Source organism: Cervus elaphus, chromosome 9 (assembly GCF_910594005.1).
Source record: "Cervus elaphus chromosome 9, mCerEla1.1, whole genome shotgun sequence".
In the NCBI taxonomy this organism is placed as follows: Eukaryota; Metazoa; Chordata; class Mammalia; order Artiodactyla; family Cervidae; genus Cervus; species Cervus elaphus.
In genome coordinates, this window is record NC_057823.1 from 62,626,300 (window position 1) to 62,649,229 (window position 22,930).

At 54.0% G+C, this 22,930-nt stretch overlaps 1 protein-coding gene, 1 long non-coding RNA gene and 1 other non-coding gene across 3 annotated transcripts; 2 read left to right on the forward strand and 1 right to left on the reverse strand.

Annotated features, from left to right (window-relative positions):
* The first annotated feature begins 47 nt into the window (after positions 1 to 47).
* Positions 48 to 20,687, forward strand: SLC6A7 (solute carrier family 6 member 7). The gene is made up of 14 exons (XM_043913277.1): positions 48 to 564; positions 5,477 to 5,660; positions 7,322 to 7,453; positions 7,564 to 7,798; positions 9,456 to 9,594; positions 10,928 to 11,062; positions 12,003 to 12,106; positions 12,229 to 12,353; positions 13,047 to 13,159; positions 13,480 to 13,611; positions 14,107 to 14,206; positions 14,398 to 14,498; positions 15,078 to 15,245; positions 18,894 to 20,687. The coding sequence occupies exons 1-14, from the start codon at positions 208 to 210 to the stop codon at positions 19,101 to 19,103; spliced, it is 2,235 nt and encodes a 744-aa protein (XP_043769212.1). The 5' UTR covers positions 48 to 207; the 3' UTR covers positions 19,104 to 20,687.
* LOC122700404 lies at positions 7,806 to 18,418 on the reverse strand. Its single transcript, XR_006342767.1, has 3 exons — positions 18,092 to 18,418; positions 16,790 to 16,939; positions 7,806 to 9,670 (listed from the first exon to the last, which is right to left on the reverse strand). It is a non-coding gene; the product is annotated as an uncharacterized LOC122700404 (long non-coding RNA).
* LOC122701196 lies at positions 16,782 to 16,943 on the forward strand. Its single transcript, XR_006343030.1, has one exon. It is a non-coding gene; the product is annotated as a U1 spliceosomal RNA (small nuclear RNA).
* Positions 20,688 to 22,930: the final 2,243 nt, after the last annotated feature.

A 22,930-nucleotide genomic window follows, 5' to 3' on the forward strand; every position in this document is an offset into this window, starting at 1 on the left:
GAACCCAAGACCGGGCTGTTAGTGTTCATGTGCATGGCCTGTCTCCCTCATTGCCCAGCTAGGGAGAGGGAGACCCAGAGAGGGCAGAGTACTTGCCCAAGGTCACGCAGGGAGCGATAGCTGAGGCCTCAACACCGAGGGTTTCCTTCCTAGACTCCCCTCCTCACGCGCTCGGGGCCCCTCCAATCCGCAGCTCTGCTTGCGGGGATGTGCATCTCTTCCCCCCGCCTCTCCCCTCTTCCGCTGTCCATCAGTCAGCCCATCAGTCTGGGAGTCTACACCGGCTCAGCGGTGCACCCCTCCCCAGCCTCGGGCGCTGCGCAGGGAGAGGCAGGGCGTTTGCAGCGCCCAGCCCGCGCCCCACGCCCGCAGCAGACGGCAGCGCCTGCGCCCGCGGCCCCCAGCCGGTGTGCGGGAGTCGCGGAGGCCACGGCGCGGCAGCCGGCCAGCGGCAGGATCTCTTGCTCCCTCGCCCGCTCTCTGCGCTCAGGAAAAGCCAAGCCGGGAAGCCCTAGCGACCTGTCTTCCAAGATGAAGAAGCTCCAGGGAGCTCACCTCCGCAAGGTAGGGCAAGAGGGCAGGCCCCCCTGAAGGAGGGGTGCAGAGGCCCGCCCCCTCTCGAGCCCCCTGGGAGGGTTGGAGAGGACACCTACGCTTGGCTGAGGGCTCTGGGGGAGGCCGGCTGAGCGGGACTGCAGAGAGGGGAGGGGTCACGGTCTGCGCGGGGCGGGGGGTGGCCTTCCCCATCTGGGGGTCAGGATGCAGTGTGACGACGGGGGGCGGGGGGAGGGGAGGCGGGGAGAGGCTAGGGTTCACTGGGCCAGGTTCTGCGAACAGGTGTCTGCAGCCAAAGGAGGCGGGAGGTAGGGGTGCTGGGACTAGGCACTCGCCCCTCCCCAGTACCTGCATCCCTTTCCCCCAGGAGCTAATTAGGGGAGTGGGGGATGCTGGAATAGCTGAGACAGACTTGAGCTGGATTAGTGGCGTTGGGGGCTTGGACCAGGTCCTTATCTGTGCATGCTACACTGAAGCAGCCTCCGGGAGCCAACAGGGGCATTCTGGTTTCCTGCCGGTGCTCCTGCCCTGCAGCGCCCACCACCTGCTTCCTCCCCACCGGCTTCGTTCTCCTGGCAGCTTTAGCTTCCCTGCTAAGACCCCAGGCTGCCCCTCAGTAGGACGCAAGGGAGGCAAAGGCAAGGAGGGAAGAAATGCAAGACCCCACAGCTCAGGAGGTGGGGTGGAAGCTGGCATGAGAGAGAAGGCTAAGTCTCTGTGTTCCTGGGCCCAGACCTCAGCCCCTCCCCACCTTGTCCTTGAGGTTGGACCTCCCAGCCAAGTTGCAAGTGCATGAGAAGGGAGAGTCTTGGGGGAAGTTTCTGGCTTTGGGCTTAAAAGTGCCAATATTAACCAAGGAGTCCAAACTCCTGGGTAATGTTTCTGCAAATGCCACTTACCCGGTGACTTTGGACAAGTATGTTCTCTAACCTGGACGATCGCTGGTCCGTCCCCAGTGAGGGGCACCAAAGCAGGCCCCCCAGTCCTGGGGTGGGAGGATACCATGAACTCACAACAGCTGGTGTTGTTGACTGTCCCCTCTCACACAAGCCACACCCTCACCCCCAACATGCACTCATTCAAGCGCTCTGCCCTTGGGCAGTTGAGTGTGGAACTACTGTGATAAATGGGTTCTTTTTATTTACTGACATGAGTGACTTGTTAGGGTCATTTGTGGGTCTTTTGGGTCTTAAGTCCAGCCTCTGTTCTTTTCCATCCTACTCTCTCCTCCTTCCTCTCCCTCCTCACGAAAGCCCCCGCCCCTCACTGGCACAAGGCCATTCATTATGTAAATACCCATGTTGTGTGAAACCTTATCTCAAGTAATTCTCCAACAATTCTGGGAGCTGGGTCTTATTATCCCCCATTTATAGACAAGGAAACTGAGGCACAGAGGGGTGCAACTTACTGCTTTCCTGAAGATTAAGCTGAGGAACCTAAAACCAACAGGGTAGGGGTGGGGCCCTTGGCCTCAGGGTCCCCTCTCTTGGTCTTTTAGAGAAGGGGGCAGGGAGTGAGGAAGTACCAAGTGTGGCAAAGGGATGGTGTTGTTCAGAGAGGAGCATACAACTGGGAGCCGGGGGTCTGGGTCCTGGCTTTGCTCTGCCCTTAACTTACCATTTGACCTTGAACTCACCCCTTCTCCTCTGAAACTCATTTCCTCGTCTGCACAATGATGAAGTCAGACTCCAGATTCCTATTGTCCCTCTCATCCTGAAGAAGGTATGAGAGCCTTGGCTTGGGAAATCCTACCTCTCCCAGACCTGCTGCTGCTGGTGACTGCATTTGCTGGTCCCTAAAAGAGGGGTGCGGATCTGGCAAGCTCAGATGTGTGTTCCTCTGTGACTCTGGGTGGGGAGTGGGGGGATCAGGGGTAGGAGCCTCACATTCAGGCAGAAGTGTGAAACTAACTCATTAAGCTTCCAGCCTGCCCCATTGGTTTGGTTGCTTTCCTGTCTCTCAATTAGTTCCATCCTCACTGTGCCAGCCCCTGGGATCTACCCCAAGGTGGGGATGGAGGCACCACATGGGTTTTGGATTGGCTCAGCTTTGGAGGACCCATCCTCTGTCCCTGGAGGAGAAGCAGGTTTCCCTCTGATTGGGGGAGGAGCTGACAGCATCCTGCTCTTGAAACTCTTGTCACCATGGAAACAGAGAGCCAGGACCGCTCTGTGAACACAGAAAGGGCAGCAGCTTCTCAGGAGGGATCAGAGGAACCTCATTATCGGGCCCTCCTGCCAGCTGGCCTGAATGGGACTGGGGAGTCACAGGGTGTCAGGCCTGCCTCCGCATCCAATACCAGGGGCCAGTGTCAATGGCTGCTACCCTATCCCTCTTAGAGTTCACCTGGGAGTGAGTGGCTCCAGAGGACTGATACCCATTCAGCTGGAGAGGGAAAGGGGAATCAGAAGGAAGAGGTGGGTTTCTGGGAGCTGCTGCTATTCTCACCCCAGCATGTTTGAGATCACAGCTAAGAAATTACCAGCAATATAATGGTTTCAACCCTTAGAGCCCAGTTACTTGAAAAGCAGCTTTTTCATGCTCTTCCTCATTGTCACCATCACCCATAATCATGTTAGGCTGCCCCCATCACCACTGCCCCTCTGGCCGATAGCCAGCCTCAGGCAGGATCACCACCATGGCTGTCATTATCACCGAGGGCCCAATGCTGTTACCACATTTCTGCCACCGCAGCCAGAAACCTCCAGTCCTGTGACACCTGGACCCTCCTTTCACCATCTTCATTCTAGCACTGCTCACATGACAAGTCACCAGCAAAGTTTCCTCTGTCACCTGATGTGTATGTAGACACCTCCTTGGGCTGGTGCCAGGAAGGGCAATTTTAGGAGATAAAACAAATTGGGTAGTAGCTGTTTGCTGAATCCCTGTGCTTGGACCTGATCTGATTCGTGACCACTGCAGCGAAGTCTCCTTGGTGAATCTTGCCTCACAGACCATCAGAGCCAAAAGACTACTAACTAAAGATTATCTAGACCTGCATTTCCGCCAAGTATATCCCGGCATGCTAGCTCCTTGAAACCCTTTTCTTAAATAGAATTGGAGGATACTTGTCTGTTCTAGTCCCTTCTCGGAGAGTCACAGTGCATAGTGGCCCATTAAAGGATCTGACAAGTCCTGCAACAAAGAAACCTGTTTCACCTTGTGATAACCCAGCTTTCCCCAAACTTTTTTGATTCAAAAATCCCATGTTCCCTCAAACATCTACAAACATTTCAAGTGATTTGTTTTTGGAAATCTCCTCAGTGTCCATATGGGGAAATTAAGGCTCAGAAGAGTCTTTCCTAAGGTTGCATAGTGAATTGGCACAGACCTGGGGTGAAAATCATCATCTCCTGATGTCCAGTCTAGTGGAATCACTGTTTCCCATGGTTGTTCCTCAGCAGGAAGCAGGAGATAATTTTCCCTCTCTGAAAACCATGACACTATTTGATAACCTGCCTTCTTTGCAGCTCTGTTCTCCTCTACATGGGACATGGCTTTCAGAGTCAAGCAGAAAAGGTCTAACTGCCCCTTTTCTCCTGCCCCATTCCCAGACTCACTTCTGGGAACTGCTGTGTGAATTTTAGATAGTCATCCTGGGGACTTTGGGCTTCCTTCCAAGTCCAAAGCCCAGACAATTCATGGACACGCGCCTCACATCCCTTGGGCCAGGATTCCAAGCACCCTGAGGAGGGCCTCCATCTCCCAGCCCCAGCCTAAAGGGAGGATGCCCAGTGAACTTCTCCACCCTCCTCAAATTATGGGAGGGGATCTTAAGGACAGCTGGTTCCCATTCCCCTCTGTGCAAGCATCTCTCCTCCAGAGACAGGAAGGTCACAACTTCCTCAGACAGACTGGGGCTTCAGTAGCTTCCTCCTGCTTCAGAACTAAAATTCACAGTCCTCAGCAGGCCTCTTTGAGCCACACAGCATAAATCTAAACTCAAGGGAGCCCACATTCCCTCTACGCCCCATCCTTTCTATGCTAAGGGCCCCCGCTTCTTCCTCTTGTCCTCCTGTAACTGCTTTTCCTGAACATGCTCCAGTCCAGCCACCTGCTTTGTGCACATGCTCCAAACTGCTGGTATCATTCTTAAAATACGGCGCTCAGAATGGAGTAGCAGGACTCCAGACCTGGGTGATTGAAGATCTGGACTTCAGCATTAGCAAGTCTGGACTGGAGACCTGGTTCTCCCACTAGTCAGCCTTGTAAAAACTCTGGATTTGTCATTGATACATACCTCTTTGAGCCTCAGTTTCCCTTTGATGGATACTTAGCTCTCAGAGATTCCCAGGTGGCTCAGTGGTAAAGAATCAGCCTGCCAATGCAGGAGACACAGGTTCAATCCCTGGGTGGGGAAGATCCCCTGGAGGAGGAAATGGCAACCCACTCCAGTATTATTGCCTGGAGAATCTCCATGGACAGAGGAGCCTGGCAGGCTACAGTCCATGGTGTCGCAAAGAGTTGGACACAACTGAGTATGCATATACCTCTGTTTGTACCTAGCTCTCAGAATTGTTTTGGGAATGAAATCAGGTAATGTGAGTAAAATGTTTCGCACAGTGAGTGCATAAGTGCTCACGCATGGTAACTGTTATTAAGATCATCATCAAAATAGGACCATCACTTGATTTGACCTCTGTGTTAGCCAAACCAAGATTAAAGTAGCTTTTTGAGGGCCAGAGCCACCCTACTACTCTCAAAAGTTTGTAGTCACCTGAAATCTTGAGGAGCTCCTGCCTGCTAACCTGTCAGACCAGGTTAACAGTGAGAGCAGTTGATTATCTGAACCAATAGAGTTCTTTGCATTTAGCCCTGTTTGAGTTCATATTCTTATTCAAGATGGGGGTGGGGGGTGGGGATCCCAGTTCAACCTGGCCTCAGCTTTCTGCCTCACCTCTTTGGTGTCTCTTACTGGCAGCCTGTCACTCCAGACCTGCTGATGACCCCAAGCGACCAGGGCGATGTAGACCTGGACATGGACTTTGCCGCAGACCGGGGGAACTGGACAGGCAAGCTGGACTTCCTGCTGTCCTGCATTGGCTACTGTGTCGGCCTGGGGAACGTCTGGCGTTTTCCCTATCGAGCCTATACCAATGGAGGAGGTATGAGTTTGATGCCTGCATGAGGGGCATTGAGGCCAGTGGACCAAGGCTCAGGGTGGAGTGAGGTTTTAAGTGACCTTGGCCACTGTCCCCTATGTGACCCTGGGCTGAATTAGTTGAAAGCGGTGACCTGGGCTGGAAGTAGGAGCTCACCCTGCCTCATCCCTTTTCCTCTCCCAGTCCCTTCCTTCCTCTCTCATCCCCAGCGTGGATACTCACTCAATTCTCTCCCTAAGCCTTGGCACTTCCTGGGCCCTAAGTGATGGGCAGAGGGGGCTGCCTCTGCTTTGTGATAAAGGGCTGTATCTGCCTATCAGTGGTTACTGTGCTCGCAATATTCTCCCCATCCCTTCCTCTCCCACCTCACCTCCCTTGGAACCTCACTCCATCAATCAGTTACTCCTGGATCCTTAAATCTTCAATATAGCTTTGCCTCCTGGTTCCTTCCTTTCAAGCTGCAAATACAACATCTTTTCCATCTTAAATTCTCTGTCCCTGCTTCTTCATCAAGTGGCTATTCTAAGTCTCACCACCAATAGCTGGGGTTGAGCACTCACCATCTGCCAGGCCCCAGGCCTGCCTCACTTAACCCTGATGACAACCACCTGGGTGGGCACTGTTGTCTTGATGAGGCAACTGTGCTTGGAGAGGCCAGGTTCCTTTCCCAAGGTCACACAGTGGCGACCCAACGTTCTACCCCAGGGTTATCATTTCCGGAGCCAATCTGTTCCTGCCAGCACTCCGTGTCTCCTCCCATGTCTACCAAACTCCTTAAAGAAGCACATATTGGCAGAGCAACAGAAATGCAAGTGAAACTAGATGAAGCGAGGACAAAATGAATTGGGACGATGGGGAAGAATGGAATGAGTGCTAGCCTCTGAAGCTCCAGGAACTCAGGGATGTCCACAGTGGTCTCTGCCCTCCCTCTCCCTGGTTCCCGAGGCTTTTTCTCTCTGTGTGCTGACCTCATTTTTCCCTGGATCAGACTTCCTCCCTACAGGTGTGTCGGGGGTGGCCAAAGACAACTATGGAATGACTTCCTTCTCAGAACTGTTCCCTCTGAATGAATCTATGCTGAATTGCAGGGAAGGTCTCTAATTGGCCTGCCTTGGGATATGTGCCCAGGAAGGGTGGGCAGGGGTTGGCTGGTGTGACTGGCAGCCCTTCCAGAGCCATATGGTGGTGGGCAGTCCTGTAAAGGAGCTAGCTGCCAATATGAGAAGAAAAGGAGGAGGGATGCTGGGCACAGGCGACTACAGGTGGCAGCCACAAGCATCTGAGGTGGCATTGGGAGGAGGGGGGGAGCAGGTAGACAGGAGCCAGATTCTAAAGGTCATCGATTTCAGTACTGAGGAGTTTGTACTTTATCTGGCAGGGAATGCATTCATTCATTCACTCATTTGTTCATTCATTCACTCAATGTCTGCTCTGAGCCCAGTCCTGGCCTGGGCACTAGGGCTACAGAGGTAAGTAAATCCCCATACGTCCACTTGGCCCTCAGTGATCTCCTGACAGAAAAGAAGACAGTCCTGCAATGCCCAGCCCCACGTGAGAAGTGAAGGTGTCTGCCAGTCATGGGAGGGGGCGGGGCTACAGCTAGGCTTTCAGGGGAGTTGACCCCCCCATCCCTAGACCTTCCCCACCCTCCCTCCTCCTTGCAGGCGCCTTCCTTGTACCCTACTTCCTCATGCTGGCCATCTGCGGCATCCCCCTCTTCTTCCTTGAGCTCTCTCTGGGCCAGTTCTCCAGTCTGGGACCCCTGGCTGTCTGGAAAATCAGCCCGCTCTTCAAAGGTGAGGCCTTGGGGGCGGCGATGTTGAAAGCCTGGGGGAGGCAGGGAGGGGGGTGAACTCTAGCAGGGGGATGGCTTCCCTGGCCTGAAGGCTGCCCCTGCCCGCCGCAGGTGCCGGTGCAGCCATGCTGCTCATCGTGGGCCTGGTGGCCGTCTACTACAACATGATTATCGCCTACGTGCTCTTCTACCTCCTCGCCTCCCTCACCAGCACCCTGCCCTGGGAACACTGCGGCAACTGGTGGAACACGGACCTCTGCCTCGAGCACAGAGGCTCCACGGATGGCAACGGGGCCCTGCCCCTCAACCTCACCAGCACTGTCAGCCCCAGCGAGGAGTACTGGAGGTCAGGCCCCTGCTGGCCCAGCAGCAGGCAGGGAGGGACAGAGGGCGGGATTGTGCCCGTGCTCCTATGGGGCTCTACATGCACCTCAAAGGTTGAGTTCAGGTGCTGTGTTGGATGGACTCTGAGTTCTAATCCCAGTTCTTCACCTGACCAGCTGTGTGACCGTAAACAATTTATTCGGCTTGTGATGCTTATCTTTGAATCGGGTGTGATAGTATCTGAAGGCTACTGTGAGGATTAAAGGAAAGAAGGCATATAAATTGTGCCGCTCAGCCTGGTGGATAGTGAGTGCTCAATAAATGCTAGCTGATAGTAATGGTGCTGATGCTAACAGTCATTGTCAACATGTGGAGCCTCAGTTTCCTCTTCTGTATAAGGGGCAGTAAGAGTCCCTGCTTCATAGGATGGTGTCAGTCAGTCACTCGTTTATTCATTCAATCTGTGTTTATTGAGCGCCGACTATATTAGTAGACAAAACACTTAGCAGAGACCATGGTCACACGGACCATCTCCGCTTAGTCTAACAGGAGAGAGGAGACTCAAGGAGAGTATAGGGTTGCTTGAGAATGACACGGGTAACTCAGAACCAGCCATATCACGAGCCCCTGTGAGTGGTGGGGGTCAGAAGGGCATCACTGCCCATTGGCCTGTCCCAAAGTCCCACTTTATAGCTGAAAAAACAAGGCCCGGGGGCTTGCTCAGTACTTACTAGCAGAGGCAGTACTGGAACCAAGGCCTCCTGATGCCTGGTCCTGTTCTGGAACATTCCAGAGTAGCCTTGTTCCTAGGTAGGGACCACTGGCTGGACAGAGGACACAGACCAGATAACCATACCCCTCTGCCTGCAAAAGGCTACTCTTAGGAGTTTTCTCCCAAATGAGCCCCATGTTTTTAAAGGTTTTAGCCTCCAACCTGCATTTATTACATAGTTCATTCATTTGTCCATTTGAAATGAATCTAAAGTGTCTGCACCTGCTGAGGAATATACCTGACCAGTGGAGAAGAACAGGCTTGGGTCTGCAACCAAAAGCCAAAGAACGTGACATGGTCACTGGCAGCTGCCTAGGTTCTCCATGGCAACACCATGGCCTGCTGCATCACTTGGGGAGCAGGCAGGAAGCAGCTGGCACTGTCAGAGGGCTCCACTGAAGGGAGTTGAGTGAGTGGAGGGACTTCACAGGGGTGAGGGATCCACATGAAAATGTGAGGCACCAAGGGCTAGCAAGAGAGACAGTCATATCACCCCTGAGGCAAGGAGGCAGTGTTATCAGAACCAGGGCAGATTGAAAGCCTCAGAGGAAGGGCCACCTAACCAGCTGTGCTGTAGAAAAGGCAGTCACAGCCAGACCCTCTGATGGTGTGCAGGTGTGCATGCTTACACGTGTATACACACATGTACGCAAATACCCTAACCCATCATCCAGTCTCCTGCTGTTGCCTCCCATTAGCCAGACCCATGTGGAAACTGAAGAGGAAGAAGCCTGGGTGATAGTGTCTCTAGAGGCCCAACTCCTGGGTGCAGAGCTGATCATAGAAGGATGGAGAGGAATCAAGCAGAGAACAGCCAGGATAGGCTTGTGGGCTGGCCACGGCTTCACTGCGTGTCTGTGGAGCATGACAAGGGGACCAGAGGACATTCAGGCCTTGTCTCCCACAGCCGCTACGTCCTCCACATCCAAGGAAGCCAGGGCATCGGAAGTCCCGGGCACATCCGCTGGAACCTCTGCCTTTGCCTGCTGCTCGCCTGGGTCATCGTGTTCCTCTGTATCCTCAAGGGTGTGAAGTCCTCGGGCAAGGTGAAGCTGGGAGGCCCTGGAGGCCTGAGAGGCTGGGAAGGGTGAGGGCTTCCTGGAGGCAGGGTGTGGACTGAACCTGAGAGGATGAATGGACTTCAGATGAGAAGAGGGGAAGGGAGAAGACATTGAGACTAGGGAAGGGGGAGGCACTGCCTGAAGCAAGATGTGGAGATGGGGCTGGATGGTGGCTAAGCTGGTTCACTAGACTAGAAACATGCCAAGGGCAGGACCTATCTGTTATCCTAATCTAGTGCTTGACACTTTGGAGAAGCTCAGCAAGTGTTTGTTGAATGCCTGGAGGGTGGGCATGAGTCATAGCTCTTTGAAATGCAAGGACTAGAAGCCAGTTATCAAACTCAGTTGTAAAGTCCAGAGGGTCTATTTCAGGTACAGCTGGATTTAGGGGTTCAGATCAGGAATGTTGTTCTCTTGGTCTCTCAGCAATGCTTTCCTCCAGATTGACTTCTCAGGCTTCATTCTTCATGAGGTTGCCCCTAGCAACTCCAGGCATACATCTTTCCTACTTAGGGTTCTCCCTTGCCCTAGGTTTCAAAAATCCTAGAATTGAGTCTCACTGGATAGATGGGTCTTAGACTTATCTCTGGACCAGTCACCCTGGGCAGAAGGGTTGAGTGCTCTGCTTGGCTGGGCCTGGAGCTGGAAATTGAATCAGCCCCAGGTGGAAAAATCAGGCAACTGTTATGTGAAAAAGACTAGCTAGAAGCTGGGAAGACAAAGCCCACTGTAGCTTATGGAGCGCAGGAAGGGCCATAGAGCTGTTTCAGGAGTTGGAAACCTTCTGAGTGGTTTACTCAATCATTTATAAATTAGAACTTATCTCTCTGCAAAGTGCTGAGAGATGTTGTCCATGAGGAAAAGAACTATTAAAAGAAAGGTTAGAAAGCATGGAGACCATTAGAAAGCCAGGAGAGGTCATCATGGTGCAAGCCAAGGCAGTGAGGGGCTTGGGACTTGTTGGTGTTTGCTGAGGGTGAAGCTGGAGGTTTGGGAACAGGTGAGGACAGGACAGAGGAGAATTTGGGCACGTCCAATGTCTGATGACTATGCAGGCTGGGTTTGTGTGAGAGAAGGGGAGGGGTGGGGAGCCTGGACCAGGGCACAGGGCTGGAGACAGTGGATGGGTGGGAATAGTCCTGGGAAGCAGTGATGTGTGGTGGGAGTGAGGGAAGGAAGGAGAACATCATAGATGGTGGCTGTTTCCAACTTGGGCTACCTGAAGGTTGGGGAGGTGAGTCAGTAAGATGGGGGTTTCAGTAAGAGGAGGAGAGAAGAGAGAAGGTCACCCCTTCTGTCCCCATGTACTGTCTCTCAGGTGGTGTATTTCACGGCCACGTTCCCCTACCTCATTCTGCTCATGCTGCTGGTCCGTGGAGTCACCCTCCCTGGGGCCTGGAAGGGCATCCAGTTCTATCTTACCCCTCAGTTCCACCACCTGTTGTCTTCCAAGGTGAGACCCTCAAGGCTAGCATGTAAAGGGAGACGTCAGGCTATGGAGTGGAAGGAAGACTCCCCTGGGAAAGGGAGTGGGGGGAGGGCCTTCCACATGGTGAATTCCCTGTACCAGACACTGTGCTTGGCACTGTGTGTCTTTCTCCTTTATTATTATACACGATCCTATGCAGTAGTCATTATTCTCCCATTTTACAGATGAAGAAACTGAGGCCCCAAAGAATTAGCAGATCACACGGCTAGGGAGCAGCAGAGTTGGGACTTCCACCCAGACCTGCCTCTAAAGCCTAAGGAGGGTATTAGTAATAATAATAGAAACAATGGTCCTGACAGCCAGCATTCTTCTTTGTTGGTGGATGACTACGCCTGCCCCTACTCCAGCATTGTGCATAATGTAGTCATGTGATCCTTTCCACCAGCCTATGAGGCAGGTACCATTCCTATCCCCTCAGTACAGACGGGGGACCTGGGGCCCAGAGAGGTAATTGGCCCGGACAGTCTACACAGCTTGAAAGTGGGGGAACTGGGAAAAAAAAAAAAGAAAAAAAAAAAAAAAGAAAGTGGGGGAACTGGGATTCAAATCCAGGTTCCTCCAACTCTAGAGAGGCAGTAAAAGGGTTACAGGGGCTGATTGTCAGTACACATCTACTGAAAATTTATACAAGGCACTACTTTCTTCAGAACTGGACCAAGCTTAGAGAGTATCTTCTAGATCCTAGATGGGGAAACTGAGGCCCAGAGAGACGAAGGAACTTGACCAAGTCCTGCAGTGTTAGAGCGGGCTTTGCTCCCAGACGCTGTCACTCACTAGCCAGGCCCTTCACCACAGCATCCCTGGGCCTGTCAACCGGCTCTCGCCCTACCTCCTTCCCTCTCTGGGCACCACGGTGTGCCAGCCTCTCCTCTCTGCCCTCCCTCTGCATCCTTCTCTGCCACAGGTGTGGATCGAAGCTGCTCTTCAGATCTTCTACTCCTTGGGTGTGGGCTTCGGGGGGCTCCTCACCTTTGCCTCCTACAACACATTTCACCAGAATATCTATAGGTCAGTGCTGCTTCCCAGACCCCGGCGGCTGGAGTGGGTAGGAGAGTGGCTGGCCGGGGAGGGCCTTGTGGGTGAGGACCCGGGCCACTCACCCCGGCCTGTGCCTGGGCTTCTCCTGGCAGAGACACCTTCATTGTCACCCTGGGCAACGCCATCACCAGCATCTTGGCTGGCTTTGCCATCTTCTCTGTGCTGGGCTACATGTCTCAGGAGCTGGGTGTACCTGTGGACCAAGTAGCCAAAGCAGGTGGGCAGGCTGCCTGGCCCTGGTGGGTGGAGGGTGCATTGGGCACAGCTGGGCTGGGCAAGTGAGCATACATGTGGACCAGCAAGGCTTTGGATGGGTATGGTGTGTGTGTGTGTGCATGCATAGCATGCATGCAAATGAATGTGTCTGAACTGTTTTCTGAGTGTTCAAGTGCAAAAGGATGGGTGTGCAAATGAGTATATATCAACCTGTGTCTGGAGAGAAGTGACTTTCTGGAGGAGATTGTCGTGTTTTGTCACATCTCAGGAACTTGCCTTGCTCGTCTAGATGAGTCACATCCTGTATGGAGATGCCTGTGTAAGTGAACTGAGGGTTTAGATGATGTTGTGAATCACTGTCTTGCGCCAATGGGAGTATCTGAGTGTGTGTGTACGTGGAACTGTTTGTGCAAATGATTGTGCACGTAAGTGTATTCAAATGAGGGTTTATATTTGGTCTTGTGTTTACTCATGTACTCATAATTAATTTATTTTTTTTATCAACCTGTGTTTATGGAGCACGGACAGTGTGCTGGCCTGTGTCTTAGGAGTTAAGAAAGTGTTGGAAGTGTGCAGTGAGTGTACATCTCTTGGTTTGGCCCATGTGGGTGTAAGTAGTAACCATGTGTGTTTAAGTACATATGTGGGGCCCCCACGTTCCCCAGGCTGTTGACCCCGTGTGCCCTTGGCCCAGGCCCTGGCCTGGCCTTTGTCGTCTACCCACAGGCCATGACCATGCTGCCTCTGTCACCCTTCTGGTCCTTCCTGTTCTTCTTCATGCTGCTGACTCTCGGCTTGGACAGCCAGGTGAGCTGCCCATGCCAGTGGGTGTGCCTTGTGGTACGTGTCTGCAATGTGTGTCTGTCTCGCTGAATGAGTTATCTGTGTGTGATGTGGGTGTCTCTGTCTGTATGTGTATCTATGTTTGTGTGTATCTGTCCAAGTGTGAAATGTATGACTGTGTATCTGTGTATGTCTTCATGTGATGTTGCTGTGTGTATGATATGTGTGATGTGTGGATGATGTGTGTGTGTTGTGTGTGTATCTGGATCTGTGGGATGTACATCTCTGTGTGTATTTGTATGTGTGTGGTGGGGGCAGAACTCTGACCCCCTTCCTCCCCCCAGTTTGCCTTCTTGGAGACCATTGTGACAGCTATTACGGACGAGTTCCCATACTACCTTCGGCCCAAGAAGGCTGTGTTCTCGGGGCTCATCTGCGTGGCCATGTACCTGATGGGGCTGGTCCTCACCACAGATGTGAGTGGTGCTGTGGGGTGGGCGGACAGCTGGTGGGCAAGGCTGGGGCAGACACCCGCAGTTCTGTCTGTGGCCAGGCCAAACACGCCCCAAGCTACCTGCCTCTTCCTCTTTGGGAGGAAGCTAGTGCAGCCCAGACCCTCTTTCTCAAGAGGCAGCTTGGCCTATGACCCAGAGTTCTGATTTTGGAGTCTGAAAAGCCTTCAAGCCTTATTCCTGCACTTGATGAGTGACCTCAGGACAAGTGGCTTCACCTCCCTGAGCCTGTTTTCCCACTGATAAAGTGGGGTCTACATATAGGCTATAGGCTTGTTGTGAGACTCAAATCGGATGGTGTGTATAGAGGGCTTGGCAGGCAGACAGCAGTCACACTCTCACCATCTTGCTCTCTCTACTGGCCTGCCTGCTCCCTGCTCACTTCCTGCCTGGAGAAGGGGCAGCATTGGGGATCGAGGCTGGGATGAGGGCACTCCAGAGCTGTGACTTGTGTTCCAGGGGGGCATGTACTGGCTGGTCCTTCTGGACGACTACAGCGCCAGCTTCGGGCTGATGGTGGTGGTGATCACCACGTGCCTCGCCGTCACCCGGGTGTATGGTGAGAGGGGCTGTGGGAGGCGGAGTCAGGCTCCCCCGCTGTGGGAGAATGGGAGTCTACCCTGGAGCCCCCCTGCACTGGGTCCCTGGTCCCAAGGGCCAGGGTTTCCAGTGGGGGCAACTGGTAGGAGGAGGGGCTGATGGTGCTTGTGGGGCTGTGGGTGGGGCCATTCCCCTCCTTTCCCCATGCAGGCATCCAGAGGTTCTGCCGGGACATCCACATGATGCTGGGCTTCAAGCCGGGCTTCTACTTCAGGGCCTGCTGGCTGTTCCTGTCCCCAGCCACGCTCCTGGTAACCAGGGTGGAAGGGAGGGCTGCTGGCTGGGGGCTCAGGGGTGAGAGCACGGGCCCTCTGGGCGTTCAGTCTGGGAGGACTGCCCTGGCCCTCAGTGGACCTCTGTCAGGGCTGGGGGGATAGAGTGAGTACCAGGATCCTGGTCTACTCCCCTCTCCCATGGTGCCCCCAGCTTTTGTAGCTGTGCTGGGCCTGGCCCTGTGTTTGATTAGCAGAATGAGTGGGGCTTTCTTAGGCTTCAGAGCTTTAGGGCTGGGGTGGTGAGGCTGTGCTTCTTAGCCTTGGATTTGGAGCTGTCTATCAGGGATAGGCCGTCTCAGACTTTGGCATTGGGTCAGCTTTGGACAGGGCTGTCTCAGGACTTGCAAAGGCTCCAAAGATGGGCCAGCTCAGGTTCTGGTATAGCTTAGGACTGGGCTTTCTCAGAGACTGGGTGGCTCTGGGCTGGGCTCTCTCAGGCCTTGGGATGGCCCTGGGCTGAGCTATCTCAGGCTTTACAGTAGCTCAGACTTGGGCTATCCCACGCCCTGGGGCCTGCCCAAGGCCCTCTGTGACACTAGGAGCCCCCACCTGCAGGCCCTGCTGGTGTATAGCATCGTCAAGTACCAGCCCTCAGTGTATGGCAGCTACCGCTTCCCAGCCTGGGCGGAGCTGCTGGGCATCCTGATGGGCCTGCTGTCCTGCCTCATGATCCCAGCTGGCATGCTGGTAGCCGTGCTTCGAGAGGAGGGCTCGCTCTGGGAGGTGAGTCTGCCCCACCCCTGCTTGCCCCCAGCCCCCAACCCTATGGCCCTGCTCTGCACCCAACCTCTAGAGCACACAATCTCTGCTCCAACACCTTTTTCAGGGCCTACAGAGTACTTTTAACTGGGAAGAGCATTTTTTCCTAACCAGTAGCCCGAGTTGTGAATCAGCTCTGATCAGCTTGAGCTGCGGCAAGCTCTGAGGGCCAGAGTCCTGTTCTGTGACCCCTCATACCACGCGGGGCCTCTGGCAGGGGAGGGGCGCAATCCAGAGACCACTAATGTTGGTCAATGCCACCTGTCCTGGGGGAACCTGAAAGGACAAGGGGTTTATCCACCATCCCATGGTGAGTTGTGCACGGGTCAGAACTTGAACTTGGGTTGCTAGCTTTCCTATGGAACTCAGGGTCTGAAGCAACATGGAGGGACCCCAAGGATGAGCTATCACCCTTCTCCAGTGACCAGGAGCCCTGCCCATGGCCAGGGCTTTGTGGGGAGACCCAGGAAGCACACAGAGTGCAAGCCGTTTGGCATGGGATTCTGTAGGCTCAGAATATGGGAGCAGGGGCCCTCTGTGGGTCAGTGGACATGCCGGGATGCTGTGTCTGCTGGAGACCCCCCAGCCCTGAACCTCAAGTGCCCTGCACACACTGAGTCCTCCACTTCTGAGGCAGTGGGCGGGGAGTCCTCTGGTGGCAAGAGGGTTTCAGAGTGAGCAGGGCTGAGTGAGCATGCTAGGACCCAGAGACAGCCTTGGGACACACACACATACATGCCCACCATTAGAAATGTGGGCTAGACCCACCAGCACTGCTTCATGAGAGCTAACTGTTAAATATTCAGGAGAACTGTGAGCCAGTGGTGAAATCATTGATAACTTGAAATTGACAAGGGTGGGAATAATTATAACAGTGAAATTGGCTAGGAATCAGGACTCCTATACCCCTCCACTCCTCCCCAGCCTGCTAACCAGCACACTGCTGCCCACCTGCTCATTCACCTTCCCTGTTCCTTGGCTGTCCCTCATCCCACCTTCCAGTTTCTGAAGAGAAGCTCAGAGCCCTTCCCTGGCAGAAGTGGACTGTGGTCACACAGCACAGACCACAGAGGAGCCCTGCAGTCCAGCCACTGCTCTGTCTCCAACTGCCGTGTGACTTGAGGCCAACCCCTTCCCTCTCTGAACCCCACAGCCCCACCTGTGCTGCCAAAGGAAGGTTGTCTCCATGTTGAGAGCCAGGGTGTCCGCGAAGGGAAGGAGGAAGTCTATGGTGCCCAAGCCTGGCTTTGTCTCCTTCCTGTCCTGCTGCTGCCACCACCCACAGCCAGGCAGAGGGGCCAGGGCACTGGGCGTTCTGTGAGTCCCCCAGAGGAGTCACAGTCCAGCTCAGGGGTGCCACCTTCAGAGACCAGGGCTCCCACCCAGCACTGACACACCAGGATAGGACTCCTGGGGCTGCCCCTTGCCAGCTTTGGGATCCTAAGCAAGTGAATGCACCTCTCTGAACCTTGCTTTCTCTGTCTTTAAAATGAGGGCAGTGTCCTTACCTGTCAGGGGACTTGCCATGATCACGAAGGTGGTTTTCCAGGGTGTGGTTCATCCATTGCACTCCAGATGTGCTGACCCCTGTGATTTCCCCAAGTGTAGAAAACTCAACTGCATAATTTGTGGTAGTGGGGGGCTGAGTTCACTCTCTCCTTGGAAACAAAAGGGGAAAAAAATGAGTATAGTGATACCTGCCCATAGGGTTGCTGTGAGAAGAAAAAGCTCATCAACATAGTCAGTACTGTGAGACACAGAAAAACAGGGTGTTTTTCAAGTTCAGGATGTGGTCAAGACTGCCTGGGTTCAAACACCAGCGCCACCACTTCCCCCCCTGCGACCTTGGCCAATTTAACTAATTCTTTCAGATAGTATCTGTGGGGCTGGAGGTAATAATAATACCCTCTCACTGGGATACTCTAAGGATTAAATAAGCCCATCCTCAGCACAGAGCTGGGATGCACGAGGCTCAGTTCTAAGCCAGTTCAAAATCGCCTCAAAATCCGGGGTGATTTTGCCCTTAGGGGACATTGGGTAGCGTCTGGAGACTTTTTGATTGTCCTGAGAGGGTATGGTTGGAGGAAGGATGCTACTGGCATCTAGAAGTCAGGCATCCTGCTACACACTGTTGCATGTGCAGAACTCCTCTCTGACCACAGTGTCAGCAGGGCTCTCAGGTTGGGAAACCTGGTCTAGACACTAGAGTGCAGCTGGAAAGAAATTTCAGTCCTTAAACTCAGGGAGCTTGTATTTTAATGCAGGAGACAGACAGTAAACAAACATATGAAGGCAGTGGTAAGTGTAATACTTAAAAACCAAACCAAACCAGAATACAGGAATAGAGAGTGAAGGAAGTTCTGGCCAGGGTGACCAGGGGAGACCTCCCTGAGGAGGTGATAGACACCTGACTACATCGCCAAGGTGATTGGTTTAGATGTCTAAGGGGAGAGCATCCTAGGCAGAAGGACAGTCAACACAAAGGCCCTGAGGCAGGAGGGGCTAGCATGTTTGAGGCCAGCAAGGAGGTCAGTGAGACTGGATCAGAGTTGGTAGAGAGTGTGTGGCAGGAGCCAACATCATAAAGATAGACTGGGGCCAAGACATGAAGGCCAGGTGAGCACTTTGGATTTCATTCCAAGTGAGATGACAAATTTTTGGCAGGTTTCTGATCAGTGGGGTAACATGCTTTCAATAAACACATTTTAATGGACATCACTATGCTTTGAGTTAGGGGCGATGTGAGGCCCTTAGCCCAGGGCTCACATACATTATCTCCCTTGGAATCTACACCCCGTGGCTCCACTTACTGTTGGTGTCTTTCTTCACTGAAGAGTCTGGGGCTCTTCTTCCTGGCAGGGCAGGCAGAGAACTTTGGGAATGTGGTTTGAGGAAGACGAAACCCTATAATGTCCAGGCTTAGTCATCATCTTAGTCAGCTCCCTCCTTCCATGGAAACTGGGCTGAGAGAGGGAAAGGTTAGACATCAGAGTAAAACAGAGGCAGGGTGTCAGAGAAGGCCACTCTGGGGTTTCCCTGGTAGTCCAGCGGTTAAGACTCCATGCTTCCAATGCAGGGGATGTGGATTCAATCCCTGATCAAGGAACTAAGATCCCACATGCCACCCACTGTGACTAAATGGTCACCCTGTCTCCATCCTCCTAGGGCATGGGTGTCCCACCAAAGCTCCCAGCTCTTCAAGACTCAGCATTTAGTGGAAGGGACCCAGAGTGGACTCCCAGACTGCCTGTCACGTAACCACAACAACAGCCACCATTTACTGGGCCTTATTCTGTTATCAGTACCCCGCTGAGAGCTTCATCTCACTGTCTTACTAACCATCCTTTGAAGGCATCCTGTTTCCCAAGTTACAGATGCTGGAAGCAGAGCTTAAATTTCATGCCCAAAGACCACCCACCCAACTTATGAGCTGCAGGGCAGGATTCTCTCTACTCATGTGACACTCCTCTGGGGAAGTGACAGCGCCCCCTCCCTTTCCCCCAGTTTTTGCAAAGACTAATCCAGGTGACTTGGTGAGGGTTTTGCCAGTGCTTAGCCGCAAGAAGCACTCCATCAGCCCTGGTTCTCACCCCTGTGGTTGCTTTGCTGCAGCGGCTTCAGCAGGCGAGCCGGCCGACCATGGATTGGGGCCCATCACTGGAGGAGAACCGGACAGGCATGTACGTGGCTACACTGGCTGGGAGCCAGTCACCCAAGCCATTGATGGTGCACATGCGCAAGTACGGGGGCATCACCAGCTTCGAGAACACGGCTATCGAAGTAGACCGTGAGATTGCAGAGGAGGAGGAATCCATGATGTGAGACGGAAAGAAGGCAGACACCAGGCCCTGTCGGCCCCCAAGGGGAGCGGCACACCCTCTGGGGTTCTGAGAGGCCTGAGGCTGTTGGAGGCTGCCATGGTGATGCTGGTCCCCAAAGCAAGTCCTTCTTTGTGACCTCTGCCTCTCCCAAAACTTCTGTCTGCTCCCTACACACACACACAGACATTCAAAGCTGAGATGAGCCAGCTCAGCCCTTCCTTCATAGACAGACAGACTGAGGCCAAGGAGAAGGGACTTACCCAAGGTCACATGGCAGATGGGACTGGACCCCAGGCCTCCTAACCAACTAGCTCCCTTTTTTACATGGCAGCTGGCACCACCCGCTCATCTCTGTTCAGGACTCAGTCCCCTCTCTTTCCCTAAGGAAGCCTGCCCCATACACTTCAATGCAGCCAGAATCTGGAGCTGGGCAGGGACACTTGGGTGTCCCAAGGTTCGTGAGGCCCCATCAAGGGTTAGCAAGTCAAGTGGGAGAAAGATCCCCATGGGGTCACGGGTGCAGGCCAAGTTTCGTAAAGGAGGTGGGGCCTGAGGCCCTGGAGGATGGGCAGATTTGGAGAGAGAAAAAGAGGAGGGCAGGGTGGGGAGGGCCTCTGACCAAGGAGCTCACCCAGCCAAGGTGGGGTTAGAATATGGCCCCCTTTTCCTCCCCTGGGGCCAGGAGGCAGTCCAGGGAGTGACCAAGGCCACGTGAGCAGGGAGAATGGTGGGAGAAGCAAGTGTTTTCAGGTTACAACAGGATTCGGGTACGAATGAAGACTGAGGGGGTGGGGGAGGCAGGGACATGGGCAGGCAGGCCATTTGCATGACCCTGTGCTTTAGACAGAATATATTTCTGGCTCAGAGCACCAGGAGGAGGTGGGAAGCCTGCTGAGGACAGAGCATAGGGGCCAATGCCTAAGCTGGGGTGTTAAGTGGGTGGAGGGAAGGGAAAGGAGGAGGACCCCACAACTTCCCTCACTGGACCCCACTTCCTCCTGTACAGGGAGCCGTGGACACGATTAGGACTGGGGGAGGGGGTACCTGCCCTGCCCTGTGGAGGTGGAGACAAGGGGTCACAGTCAGGACCTAGGGTCCCCCTCCTCCCCTCTTCCTTGTCCTGGCAGCCCTCACTGTCTCCACCAGCTCCAGGCATTGCTGAGGAATTGACCTTGGCTATGGACCACCAGGCAACTAAGAGACTTGGAGCTGGTTCACACACATGACTGTCTGGTCCCAATGCTGCCCACTCTGCTTCAGCATGCGGGTCCCTGGGCGTGGACATGAGGGTAGAGGCAGAGAGCAACCGACACCCCAGGCCTGTGACCTGGGGACAGGTTGCCCAGAGACTTTGGCATCTGCAAACCCCAGGCATGGGAGGGGCTGCCCTAGGGTCCCTCCGTCCCTGAAGGATGAGGGTGGGGTGGGAAAATGCCTGAGCAGGTTCCCTGCACAGGGCATCCTCTGTGGGGCAGGGCGGCCTGGAGCAGTTGTCCAGCCTCTGCTCTCTCTCTCCCCCAATGTCTCCCCAACTCATCTGTGTCCTGTTGGCTTATTGTTAATAAACACCAGTGAAGTCATCTTCCTTACCCTGTCTCCTTGCCACTGAGAGCCACAAGGTGGCCAGCACAGAAGTTTCTGGTTCTCAGTGGACAGATAAAGAAACTGAAGCTCAGCTGCCTCCTTTCCTGGCCCTCCTGGCCTGACACTAGCTTTGCGGTTTGTCCACGGCAGTGGTGGGTGGGTGGGGCTTAGGAAGGATGATAAGGAAGGTCCTTAATGACCATTTAGTCTCCCATTATACATATGGACAAACCAAGGCCCACCAAGGGGTAGAGACTTGCTCAAGGCTACCCAGTGGAGACAGGCAGAGCCGGGGACAAACCAGGGCCCACCAGTCCTCTTCTTTTCCCTGGCTGGCTGTCCTCCTTTCCTTCCCAGGTCTTCCTCAGCCTTACCTGCAGTAGCAGCTAGAGCTCCAATAGAGGGACTGGGAGGAGCCAAGAGTTTCCCAGGCTGGAAGAATTTCCTGGTTCTACCCACCCCCATCTGGCAGGACCTTGCCAATATAAAAGGGCCCCAGGGCCTTTCAAATGCGAGGCCCAGGTGTCTGCAAATGCTTTGATTGGGGTGGAGAGGAGGGGCTGCTGCATATTTCGGATATTAATAAATTTCCCCTAACAAAGGGTCAGAGCCCCCTCCGCCCCACCCCCCTTTGGGGCTCTAGGTGGGGGACTAGATGGGTTTGCTAATTTGCAAAGGATGCAGGAATGGCCATCACAATTCAGAAGGCTTCTTCCCACACCCTGGGGGTGGGGGTGGGCTCAAGCCTTGCTCACAGAGCCCCAGGTACCCAGCCTGCTCAGAGCTGCCCTGGCCCTGGAGGAAGCATGCTCAGGACTTAATCTAGGATTGAGCCTCAGCTCCTAGGACTGAGCTGTAGGCCTGGGTGCTGGGAGTCAGGAATGGAGGATCCTAAGATTTTAGGCTTTTCTTTTCCTAGATTCCAAGTCTGCATTTGGAGGATTGTAGGTTTCTACAGACCCCCACCAGCTTCAGCCTCTCCAACCTCATTCACCTGCCCTGCTTCCTCCTGCCTCTGCAGTTCCTGGACTGTTCTCCCTGGCCCAGTCTTCCAGTCTTCCCTGCTCTTCCCATTTCCACTGCTCCCACAGCCTTCCCTGCCACACCACACTCCTGCTCCCTCCCTGCCCACACCCTGTCCCCACTGCCCCCATCCTGGTCCCCATACTGACTTCATATCTCCCCGCCTTATACCAGATGCCAGTTAGGCCCCGATTGCAGTGGGAGTTGACTGGGGATCAGGGACCCACAGCTGGAGGAAACCCTGACAGCACAGTTCTCACTTGAGAGAAGACATCGGCCCTGTCTGGAGTAGAACCCTAGCCTGGAATCCTAGAATGTCCCAGCAGGTGCCAAACCCAAGTGCCTACAGGGCAGGGAACCTGGGCGAGCAAAGCTGTAGGTGTGAGTGGGAGAGTAAATGGCAGTTGACCCTTAGTGTTAGAGAGACAAGAGGGCCTGGTGCAGATTGTGGTGATCTGGGAAAGAAGGTCTGTCTCTCTAAAGGAGCAGCTACCCCTCAGAAGCATGGGCCCAGGTTGCCAGATATTCTGGATTTTTAAGAGAAGAGGGAAATCTGGAGTTTTACAAAATATGTCCCATTTAAAAATGATTCAAAAGATATAAAGCAGCATGGCTCAATTAAGGCCTCCTGTTGGGCCTTCAATGCAGGCCAACAGCTTGGCAGACTTAGGGGCTTAGCAGTCAGAGAGGCAGGGCTTGCCTGAGAATTCCCAGTGAGAATGACCTAGAGTTCAGCCCCGCCCAGGGCACCCCACACTTACTCAGCGCTCTGCTTCCTGTCTTAGTTGATCTTTGTGTCTGTGGACCCCTGACCTTGGGAGGCTGGTGGAGGGTTCTGGGAGGCAATGAATGTGCCTGGCTGGGATGTGGTGGAAGGTGGCCTGGGGCACTCCATTCCTATTCTGGGATTCCTCAGAAAAGGTGTTTCCTTGGGCAATGCCGGGAGGCACTGAGATGGGGCCCTGGACCAAATGCAGTGACTTCCAGCCTATGATCTGTGAGAGCAAATGGGGGTGGGGGTGGGGCAGAGGAGAGAGGGGTTTCTGGCCACACATTAGAGCAGCCATATTCCCAAGGTCAAGTGAGGGTCAACAGATAACACTGGGGTCACACTGATTATCTTGGTGTTTGATCCTCAGTAGGCCCTGCCCTCTGTGTTCCCTTTCACCACCCCCGCCAAGTTCATCCCTGCATGGTTCCCTGTGTAGGTCCAGGCTCCCT